The 12,520-nt window shown below is 38.4% G+C and overlaps 1 protein-coding gene across 7 annotated transcripts in view; it reads right to left on the minus strand.

The window, feature by feature from the left end:
* LOC121738418 (protein AF-10) overlaps nt 1–12,520 on the minus strand; it is a 58,325-nt gene that overhangs the window by 25,847 nt on the left and 19,958 nt on the right. For 4 of the 7 annotated variants that reach the window (XM_042130456.1, XM_042130453.1, XM_042130450.1 and 1 more), the window contains 2 exons: nt 8,107–8,193; nt 6,517–6,585 (listed from right to left, as the gene is read on the minus strand). In XM_042130456.1, coding sequence (XP_041986390.1) covers nt 6,517–6,585; nt 8,107–8,193 — 156 coding nt within the window. The remainder of the gene's footprint in view (nt 1–6,516; nt 6,586–8,106; nt 8,194–12,520) is intronic. The other 3 variants (XM_042130452.1, XM_042130455.1, XM_042130454.1) reach the window with 3 other exon arrangements.

A 12,520-nucleotide genomic window follows, 5' to 3' on the forward strand; every position in this document is an offset into this window, starting at 1 on the left:
AAAAACTTTTTAAAACCCTGGTAAGTGGTACCCCTCTTAGGGCCGCGCTACACCGGAATGGCAGCGCTGAAAGTGCTCGCCTCGCCGCTGCCATTCCGGTGTAGCGCGGCCCTTAATTAATCAAAATACCCAAAAACAGCTGTGCAGTGTGCACATAATCTATACTAATATTATAAATGCGAAAGTATCTCTGTCTGTCTGTCAGTCTCGCTTTCACGCCAAACGCAAAAACTACCGAACCGATTGTAATGAAATTTTGTATACAGATAGTCTAAAGCCTGAGAAAGGACATAGGCTACTTTTTTACTGGAAAAAAGGGTTGTAAGGGTCGTAAATTTGTTCAAAAAATTCATAATAGATGGCGCCGTGCGTCTTCTACATCGCGCTGACGCTTGCTCAAAAGTCTTTCTATAAGAGTATCATCTTACATTTAAGTCTCGATTTTTTTCGATTGTTATATCTATTCTACGGTATTAAATAACTCAATACTTTATCTGTGCAAGCAGTGACGTAACCTTAAGACCAAATTTCACCAACGACTGTTAAAGTTAATGATCGAATTAGTATCACGTTAGCTGTTTCGTTTTTCATATGAATGAAAGAGAAGACAGGACATTTTAACAAGCTGTTAACACTAACAGACGTTGGTGAAATTGGGGCTAAACCTATCAATGATAAATAGTTTATGGGTAAAGTTGTGTAATTGGGGGGCTAAATATTCTTTGAAATTTGGCATAAAATATAAAGTTTAATATAAAAAATAAAGTACTTATTGTGTGCACACTACACAGCTGTATTGATTTAAGGGGTACCAGGGTTTTTTTATAAAAGCTTTTGACACCAATTTTGTTGACATCGCGCGCTATAAACTGAAGTCCACGCGGACGAAGTCGCGGGCAACAGCTAGTTATACATAAGAACCAAGGATGCTAAGTAAGCAGGTGCAGCCTGATAATAAGATTAACTCGGACAAATTGATACAAACTGTACAAAGCGCCATTATAATGCAATTAAGGGGTGAAATTAGTTGCCAACATGAAAAATGGTCTCAAATTATTTTGCTTAGAATAGGTAACCGGTTTAAATTTTTAATTAAATAGATACATCTCAAGTTTCAAGCAAAGCTGTTTAGAGTATAGGGCGTACCAAACAAACATGACGCCTCCGTGGTCTAGTGGTTTAGAGCGTGGCTCTCGACTCGGAGGTCGTGGGTTCGATTCCCGCGTTGGAAACATAATATTGTTATTTCCAAGTTTAGTTAGAACAATGCAGGCTGGTCACCTGATTGTCTGACAAGTAAGATGATCCATGCGTCGGATGGGCATGTTAAAAGTCGGTCCTGCGCCTGATCTCTCGCCGGTCGTGTCGGTCGTCCGTCCCACTGGGTTATGAGAGTGAAAGGAATAGAGAGTGCTCTTGTGTACTGCCCACACACTTGGGCACTATAAAATTGCTCCTGCGTAATAGGTCTGGTTTCAATGAAACTGGCCAACGTCACTGAATATTATTATGTCCTTTCCCGGGACTCAAACTATCACCAAACCCAGCGAAACCGGTTTTGCGGTTCAAGCGTGAAGAGGTAACAGACAGACACACTTTAGTATTTATAATATTAGTATGGATTTGGATGTATACGCTCTTAAAACATAATTAGACGAAAAACCAAACTGAATAATTCCCCGTTTCTATGGTTTTTGGACAGGTGTTTATCAAGTTTTTTGACAACCCATTTAATACTAAACCTACGAATAATAAAAACTAAGGATGAGTAACTGTGTCAAAAAATTTGTCCACGAGTCTACAAAATGTGACCCGAATACATACATACTTTATGCATGTATTCGGTACACAATTTTGTGTAAATATAGAAGTGTCAACGGCTTTATTTCGTGAGTGTTAGTGTTTCGTTGCTATTGACATATTCTAGTGTGCGAAAAGGAACCAAATTCAAAACGGTTGAAGTATGGGAGTTACGTTTCCTTAGTTTTTAATTTTTATTATTCATAGTACCTACTATAAAAAACCTCAGAAACCGGCCATTATTCACAGAGAATATTGATTACTTTCAAATTACTATGAACATGATGGACAGATAGTTAACATGCCTTAGCTACAGACTAATTGGTGTAGACTGTAGGTCCCTGGTCCAATTATAATACAACCTGACACGTCGCGTCGGGCCGTACAGCCCGTACTTCATATCGAGCGTTGTAAACTATACCTTGCCTACGTCCCGATTTTCCGAAATATGACCCAGTATACTGGCCGTATGTATCCGACGCCATATTGTACTGGTGAATGGTGATACAAGTGTGACGTAATTATAATAGTATTATAAAAAGATAAAACCGACTTCAAAATAATCTTCAAATACATCGAAGGCTATCATCCATAACTTTTTTTGACAAATTCTTCCTCTATCTATCAAGTTAAGTTGTGGATAGCCTTATATCCGGCACTTATCAGGCAGTGGTGAAACAGGCTCTTAGTATCATATTATCATAATATTAATTAATTACTCATAAAGCATGGCTCGGCGCATGAATGTTTCGACATCAATGTGCCAGCTGGGTCACACTAGAAGTCACAAGTAGGATATGGCGATTTTAAGAACTAAGTAGGAATGCAGCTTAACACTAGAATAACTCTTTCCTACGGGCTACGGTATTGCGAGTATCTATAATAACAATTAATCAGTGGTTATTGAAATCAGATAATCTGTATGATTGTTGGATGGTTCATTTTGTGTAAAAAAATCCTATAAATACAATCAATTGTTGATTTAATAATATTTAATCCCTCTCGATCCTCGCATTAATGAAAGTATATACTAATAGCACTCAGATACATTTAATGATTACTATAATTTATTTATTTATGAAATTCAGGCATCTTGGCCCATATTATAAATACCTTATAGACTAACATACATACAATTATACTAAAAACTAACACTAACACTAAATGAAGATTTTGAAACGTACGGTACGTTACCGCACCGTTCCACGTTGACAACGTCGCGACGTGGTGATGTTGACAGGTCCTTATCGTCGTTGCGCCTGCCAAATCCTGTATGTTTTTTAGTAAAAGTTTGGACATTGCGAAGGCCTTTGATCGGGTTTGGCATAAAGCTCTGCTATCAAAGCTTCCATCATACGGGATGCCCGAGAAATTATGTAAGTGGGTCACTAGTTTCTTAGCAGACAGAAGCATAAAGGTCGTGGTTGACGGCGAATGCTCGGAAACTCAGTCTGTTAATGCTGGTGTCCCTCAGGGCTGTGTGCTATCGCCTACTCTATTCATACTGCATATCAATGACATGTTACAAACCAACGGCATTCATTGCTATGCGGATGATAGTACAGGTGATGCTGTATATACCGGCTCCCTTAATATTTCTCGGCAAAATGTCACTGTGAGTCGAAACGAACTTGTATCTAAGGTGGAGAATTCATTGGAGAAGGTCTCTGAATGGGGTAGACGTAACTTAGTCCAATTCAACCCCACCAAGACACAAGTCTGCGCGTTCACCACTAAAAAGTCACCAATGGTCGTTTATCCTCATTTCGAGGGCACATCTTTAACCATCTCCCCTAGCATTGAGATACTTGGCGTCAACATATCGAGCGCAGTCCAGTTCCGATATCATCTTGAGGGTAAGGCCAAATTAGCCTCGAAGAAGCTTGGCGTTCTTAACAGAGCGAGACAGTACTTCAGTCCGGACCAACGCCTACAACTCTACAAGGCGCAGGTTCGGCCTCATATGGAATAGTGTTCTCATCTCTGGGCAGGGGCGCCAAAATACCAACTGCTCCCTCTGGATCGTATCCAACGAAGGGCTGCTCGAATTGTTGACTGCCATAGTGTTTCAAACAGCTTGGACCCCCTGGAATTACGCCGAGATGTAGCTTCACTCTGCATCCTCTATCGGTTGTATCACGGGGAGTGCTCTGAGGAATTGTTCGAAATCATACCACCTGCAACTTTTCGCTATCGTCCCACGCGAAAAACATACCATCCTCATCACCTTGATGAGTGGCAGTCTTCCACAGTGCGTTTTTCGCGTAACTTTCTGCCGCGCACTGTAAAACTCTGGAATGAACTGTCACCAGCAGTATTTCCAGACCGATACGACCTGCAAACCTTCAAGAAAAGAGCGTATTCCCTCTTAAATGGCCGGCAACGCACCTGCAGCTCTTCTGATGTTGCGAGTGTCCATGGGCGACGGTAGTTGCTTACCATCAGGTGACCCGTTTGCTCGTTTGCCCCCTTATTTAATTTAAAAAAAAAAAACGTATTCTGCTTTTGTTAAAAACGGAGAAAAAAAATTAGACGTGCATTTTTTCTTTACGTTGGCGTAACGTTACACGTCACGTCAACGTACCGTGCGTTCCACGTTTACGACATCGTAACGTGGACAGGCTCTAACACTCATACATTTTCTGCGAAACTCTCCATTAAATGATTGGTAAATAATAATTAAATCTGGTGAGTGCGGTTGAGGAGAACAGGTGGTGATATTGGCACTAACCGAGAATAAATAGCCGAGCGCAAACAACGGTATCGCTCCCCCATTCGCAAAATAGGACAATTAAGAACATCGGTATGTATCTTGTCACAATAGTGACGCTTCACGCTTTGTCCACTATGGGGTAGATGGGGGACGATGGGGTAAATGACGGGGAAAGGGGACGTTTTGAATGGCATGACGGACAGCTGTAATCGGTGCGCCGAAATTCATCTAGGGTGTCTAGACTAGGCTAGCGACAAAACCGATAGCTAGCAAAGGGTGTACAACGGATGATTTTAGGGTTGCATCAAAAGGGATAGCACTAAAGTTAATTGGTTACTTGCGACTATTAAGATCAACCTTTTTATGATGCTTTGTAGATAAAATGTATGTTTTATTACGCAACTGTATGCCAAAGTAATAGCTATGTCAAAATAATTTGCGATTTGGGAAAGTACAATTTTTCACATTTATATGTAGTTATACAAGTGTATAAAAGACATATTACTAGCTATACTAATATTATAAAGCGGAAGAGTTTGTGTGTTTGAATACTATAGGCTATATTTTATTGCGCTCAGACTAATAGTAGCGAATAAATAGAGGAAAATGTGAAAAAAACGTGGGAAATTATTTGAACGCGCTAAGCTCAGGAACTACTCGTCCGATTTGAAAAATTATTTCAGTGTTAGATAGCCCATTTATCGAGGAAGGCTATACTTTATCACGCTAAGACTAATAAGAGCGAAAAAATAGCGGAAAATGTGGAAGAAACGGGGGAAATTATTTGAAAGGTCTTATCTCACGAACTACTGGAGCAATTTTTCTGTTATTTGGCACAGATAAGAAGTAGACCACATAAAGGATCATAGGCAATTTTTTTGTGGACTAATTTGTCTGTGAAATATCTAATTTACGCGGGCGAAGCCGCACGGCACGTCTAGTACAGTATAAACGTCATCCTAAAATATAGGTATCACTTTATTTTTTTTACATCCGGTAGATATTAAAAAAGCTCTAGTAAAAATATGAATATCGGAATACCGCTAAAATAGATTCGTTCGCCACGTGTATCTTTTTTCTAATCGAATCGTGTGTAATTGAAACAAAGGGAATTTCACTCTACAATTCCAAATATTTAAAAATCACAATTTTCAATTTTCACGTCCAAGTTTGTTTTTTCTCGCGCTAAAAAAGGTTGTCCAATTTAAACGCAAGATTTTTCAATTTCGAATTGAATCTAAAGGCAACATTTTCGATTCCATATTGTACAAAATTCATCGCTTGGAGTTCCGATATTGATTTCTAAGATTTTTGTTAAAAAAAAAGCGTCAATGCACGTAATAGGATTTTTATACTACGAAAATATGACTTCTTAAGTTCATACTGTGCCAATAAAAATTGGGGGTTTTACCGCATTATTTATTTCAAATTTGGTATACTTACTTTACAATACTTTTGAAACATCAAATCTATAATGGGTTAAAAACCAATTTCAAAATATAGATATAATTCATTTTAGTTCATCAATCCTCTAATCTCTTCTACATGATCACCCTAAGTCCTAACTTAGGACTTAGGACTCCTAAGCACTATTGTACAGGCCTAAAACCTAGATTTAGGGGAGATTTGTATCCCTTGATGTAGCGTACTAATAGGGAAATTAGCAGAAGGGTTTTATAGTATTCTATACTATGAAATGAATGAATGTATAATATCATTTTATCATTTTCCTGCGTATGAGCTCTTTACACTAGATGAAAATAAAATGAATGCACGGTAACGGTTTACGTCCCACGTTCTTGTGATGATAATTTCGATTTCATTTCCTTAACCAACAAATTCGATATTAAAAAAAAACTATTTTTTTCGTGAGATAACTTCACTACTACACTTGTCAATTATTATTGTAATCTGCCACGGAACTGTTCTTAGGACTCAAACTAAAACATACTATGTATTTATTACGTAAAAGTTAAAACTAACATTATATAAATATAACATACCTGCTTCTGTGGCTGATGGAATATATGCGGAGAAGAACCGCTCAATTCTGGCTGCGACGGCCCGGCCTGCTAAAACATCACATTGCTTGAACAAATTATAATAAAAATTAATATGTTAATTGTATGACTATAGATAAAATGAATGAAGGTGGCACCAGAGGTCATTGACCTTACTGGTCTAGGAGCGATGTGAAAAAACTCTCACTGTATTCTGTTAACTTTAACTAGAAATTAAAGACTATTATAGATTTTTCAGAAAACTTCTTGGTAACAGCTCTTATCTCCAACTTTTTTGAGTTTAAGGGCCTGTTTCGCCACTCTTTGATAATTGCCGAATAGGCTATTCACAACTTTTTTGACAGATTCTCCATACTTGATCTGTCAAGTTAATTGGTGGATAGCCTATTCGTCACTTATCAGGAAGTGGTGAAACAGGCCCTTAAGCCAAAAAAGTTACTCCTTCAGCGCTCCTACTTTCAAAGCGAACTCTATATAATATATTATAGAGGACCCATACACACCCTAAAATTATTATCACTTAGTTTGTTACACCCTGTATATTCAACTAGATGACGTCCGCAACTCCTTTGCTTCAAAATTAGTTAGTCGCATGGTAACCGTACATTTTTCCGGGATAAAAAGTGTCCTATATCCTTCCCAGGGGCTCCAAGTATTTTCATACCCAGCAAAATCTGTTTAGCGGTTTGACGACCACACTTTCGCATTTACAATATTAGTATGGATTTGAAGTACGGTTTCAGTAACAGTATATTATGTCTCACTTGCACGATGGGTTGACAAAATGTCTCCATCAGTTGCATTTTGATTGTAGACTCTAGCATTAGCAACATAGAGTCTAATTTTAAATAATACGTGATTCTATTCTCTACTAAGTATATTTAAAATTCGTCAAGAATAAAATATATAAAAGCACATTATATATAAGTATAATATTTAATAGAATTTTAATTACTTGTTTACAATGATATACTTATTCCGTATTTTAATATTGTCAACAGTATTGACTGTTTAATTGTAATAACATTAATTTTAACCAACCTTAGTGTGCACTGTTGTGTTGACACTATTGTGGCGAACTCATATGTAACATTAACTATAATAATTAATTAATATTGTTTAAATAATTTTCCTCTTACTATAATAATTATATATTATCGATATGTTATTTTCATGCTATTACGCACAAACATCATGCATATTTCAACGTTAGGTTTACTATAATGTCTCTTGCATCTAAGTTACACTAAGTTAGTCACTAAAATGATATGAAAGCCCCGGTACACAACTCTTTATAAAAGTGTTATTAGCAAAAAACGCATAATAAATTTAGTTTGCTTGAAAATTAAACAGATGGCGCTCTTTGCGTATGGTCGCCACTTTGTACAAGTCACAAAGTTACAGTCCATTCAGAGTTTTCCTCTTACTTCATATGGTAGTTAGCAAGCTCTTCTTTTACCCAGTTGTAACCCAAATACCCAAATATTATAGACGTCTAAATATGAACCTTATTTGCTACGGTAATAAAGCTCAAAATTGGACGTATAAAGAGTTGTGTGGCCGGATATGAACCTGTGAGTGAGCGGTGAGGTTGAGTCCGTGGCTCGAGGACGGCAGCGGCACGGAGACGAGCAGCGAGGCGGGCTCGCGCTCCTTGCCCTATACACACCCAGCACTTTAGCACACGACTGTACCCGAATAACAGCTTATGATTGTAACTAGCCGACGACTGTACCCGAGTAACAGCTTTTGTTTGTGATTGTACCTAGCATACGACCGTTATACCCGACTAACTGCTGCCTATGACTAAGATACAATTTCACCAACCTCTGTTTGTTAAATCCTAACAAGGCATTACTTAACGGACCTTGGAAAATTAAACAGACTGTTAAAATACTTATGTCCCACAGTAAAAATTTAACAGCGGAATAGTAAATACAATGTTAAGTGAACAACGAGTGAATATCATTCAATTCGTTCGTTCTTGTTATAAGGCGACGAAATAGAGAATGTTACTAGGTATGCCAAATTGCTTGAAATTTTGTCACAGTAAAGCCTGTGTGTATACAAATACACTAGTTTTGTTGCAGTCAAAAATACCTAGTAGTTTTGATTTTATTGGGATTCAAAGTTTCGAAAAATATCGATTCCCGCAAACAGTCCCGCGACCGCTTGTGACGTCATAGCACAATTCTGCCGCGCGGGCCCCATACAATAAACGTGATTTTATGCTCTATCTCAAAAACGGCAACAGGAAGGCACTTGCAATTTTCACCAAGGTCTTAATCATATGTGTACTTTAATAAATAATAATAATATTATAATAAAATAAAAAATTAAGGGGGGTCCCATAAAAAAATCACAATTTTTGGCCTATTTTGCTCTATAAACTATACTCTCTATTTTAGACGTGGGAGAGCCATGCTTTTTCACGAATGGGCCGGCTCGACCGGAGAAATACCACGTTCTCACAGAAAACCGGCGTGAAACATCGCTTGCGCTGTGTTTCGCCGAGTGAGTGAGTTTACCGGAGGCCCAATCCCCTACCCTGTTCCCTTCCCTACCCTCCCCTATTCCCTTCCCATCCCATCCTTACCCTCCCCTATCACCATGTTCCCTCTTAAAAGGCCGACAACGCACCTGCAGCTCTTCTGATGCTGCGAGTGTCCATGGGCGACGGAAGTTGCTTTCATCAGGTGACCCGTTTGCTCATTTGCCCCCTTATTTAAAAAAATAACGGTATTTGTATCCATGAGCGAGTTCGATTAGTAAAAAAATGCAAATAAATAATCGGCCAAGTGCGAGTCGGATTGGCGCACGACACCGACCACTGGTTGTGTGATCGGTGGCGCACGAAGAGTTCCGTACCGCTACAGTGATTTTTTTATGGGAGCCCCCCTTTAATTTTTTATTTTATTATAATATTATTATTAATTATTAAAGTACACATATAATTAAGGCCTTGGTGAAAATTTCAAGTGCCTACCTGTTGCCGTTATTGAGATAGAGCAAAAAATCACGTTTATTGTATGGGGCCCGCGCGGCGGAATAATAATTGTGCTATGACGTCACACCGTTACCGGGCGCCCGCGTCGTACAGTTACAACTTGTTTTGCTTATAAATCGGAAACTAATTAACGTATCCAAGTAATTCTTTCACTAATATTCTTTATTTTTGACAGAGAAGGTGGACTGCTAATAATCAAAATTAGGTAACATTCTCCATTGCAATGTACAAGTTTAATACGATTGGCTGCAATGTGTCATTTTCACCATGTGTCATTTTCACCATGTGTCATTCATATAATACGTCGTCTGGTAGATAATGCGACCAAATTAAAATATCACTGATCGCATACATTTGTTACACTACAATAGTTTTTTTAATTTACCAGGGTAATAATTATGAACTGTAAAGCTGAAAACATGAATCATGATACAAACTTTTATTTACTTATTTCGGTTTGGTAATTTTGATACAAGTCAGTGTATTTGCAATGTCAAGGAAAATCCGAGGGCTGAATTTTTGACAAAATGAAAATAAATAATTATGCATAACATGAAAAATAATAAATAATATGTAAGGATGTGGCGAAACATGGCGGAAACACTCAAAAGTCAAAACAGATTCTTTTATTGATATTGGATATTGTCTTTAAAAGTTGTTGTTTTGACTATTATAACGGCCTGTTATATATTTAACGGACCTCCCCAGCAGGAATTACAATTTAACACCGTGTTAGGCGATTTGACATGACATTAGCGTATGGTGGAACACTCGATAGCTCTAACAGGCCGTTAACTGATTTAACAAACCATTATTTGTTTAACATTGCTTGATGAAACTGGGTCTTAACCTAGCACGTTAGCACACGACTTTACACGAGTAAGTTTTTCCTATGACTGTACATGTGCATCTAGCAGCTCTGGATCTAGAGGGGGGCAAGCCGGGGCCTACGCCCCGGGCGGCAAATTCAGGGGGCGGCCAAATTTACACATTCACACTTCACGGACCAATTGAGTATGGACAACTCATCATTTATTTAACTTTGACCACGGAATAAATTATTATTTATTGCTGTACTTGTGCTATTGCACAAGTACAGCAATTTCATGACCATTATATCAACTTGGCCGATACCCTGAGCGCGGAGTGAGACGTGCTGCACTAACATTTATTATTAGCGAGGCGCGTAGACAAAGTTTAAAGGGCGGCATTTTTCAGTTTTTGTCCTACCTAAAAAAAATTCAAGATCCGGGGCTGGTATCTAGCACGTTAGCACACGACTTTACACAAGTAGGTTTTGCCTATGACTGTACCTACATTTTAGCTTTACACGAGTAAGTTTTGCTTATGACTGTACCTACTATACCCTGAAAAACACTTTTGCCGGTTACCCAAGTAAACACAGTTCTTTATTAAGCGACTTGATCCCGATAACTACCCGATAACAACTTTGCCTATGATTGTACCCAAGTAAATAGCACAACTTTTCCTATGATTTTACTCACAGACATAGATCAAGATAGATACCGCATGTGTATGTACTATCAGAGAAGTTGATTCCTATGCAAATCGGGGACCTAAGTAGTTTGGTTGCTTTACGTCAAACCCAGCTGACAGATCACAATTAACATTGAATTGACATATTCGACCAAATAACGTTGGTCTGTCAATTGCATAGGAATCAACTTCCTCGAGGGTACTTCGCGTGCCATATCGCGTTCCCAAAAAACGAGCAATGCTTGTCTTTAAAAAGTGTGTTATTTAGTCTGCTAGCGGAATCGGACATCAAACGGAATTTTAAACATGCCTAAATGCCTGATTGTACCGTATTGAGCTGTAGAAATTCCAATAAAAACGTTGGCCGATAAAAAAAAAAGATAATGGACACGTTTCTTATCATCGGTACCTCACAATAGGTAGGTAAAAAGTGGCACGCTCGTTTTCATACAAATGGAGGGACATGCGGTATCTATCTTGATCTTTGTCTGTGATAAGTGATTGTACCCAAGTAAATAGTACCCTACATAGAACACTGTACCCGAGTACTAATTTTTGCCTATAATTGTACCTAAGTGAACCCAGTAGTTTTAGCACATATAGCTTAGTAAAAATTTTGTCTAAAACTTCTTTTAAATATTTTATTGCCAATAACTTTTTTATATTATAATATAACACTAGCTGTCCCGGCAAACGTTTCTTTGCTATATAAAGTATTTCGCCCGTATTATTTTATTGATGTGACTAAATAAGTATGTCACCATGACCACGTCCAACGCTATCCCGTCGCACAAACAATGGTCGCCGTCAGTCTCGAGTTGTTATAATTTACTATTATTTATTCAACAAATGCACTTATCAATATAAAAAGTAGCCAGCAGCCGATTCTCAGACCTACTGAATATGCATATAAAATTTGGTAAAAATTAGTAAAGCCGTTTCGAAGGAGTACGGTGACTAACATTGTGACACGAGAATGTTATGTATAAGATAACATAATTTCTCTCATCTCGTATCACTCGACAGCTAAGAAGCTACAAAACTAACAGAATAGGCATTTGGCGTAAAAGATAACCCTTTAGATACTTCCCAATAATCACTAAGAAAGCTTCGTTTGCCTAAAAAGTCGAACCGACAGCTTATAACTGGCTCGAAAAATGTCGAACCGATAGCGAAGTTCGATTATCGATGCATTTATTTCTTGTCGAAATCAGCTATCGTTTTGCTGAGCCTCTCGTTGTGCTTAGCAGCGGGCTTAGGGCGCTTTTCTTGTCAATCGTGATGCGTGTTATCGCCCGCGGGCCAATCTGGTCTGCATTCAAGGGCCCGCGTCCCTTCATTTCATATAATTTTTCTGTCACGCGCGAGGATCGGAGAATGTTGTCACCCGTATGCGGACCAGAAATGCGCGCGGGTGACGTCATGACAGGAAAAGCACACTTACAAATGCAATATCGAAACGATAATAAAGTTCGACAAGCA

Source organism: Aricia agestis, chromosome Z (assembly GCF_905147365.1).
Source record: "Aricia agestis chromosome Z, ilAriAges1.1, whole genome shotgun sequence".
In the NCBI taxonomy this organism is placed as follows: domain Eukaryota; kingdom Metazoa; phylum Arthropoda; class Insecta; order Lepidoptera; family Lycaenidae; genus Aricia; species Aricia agestis.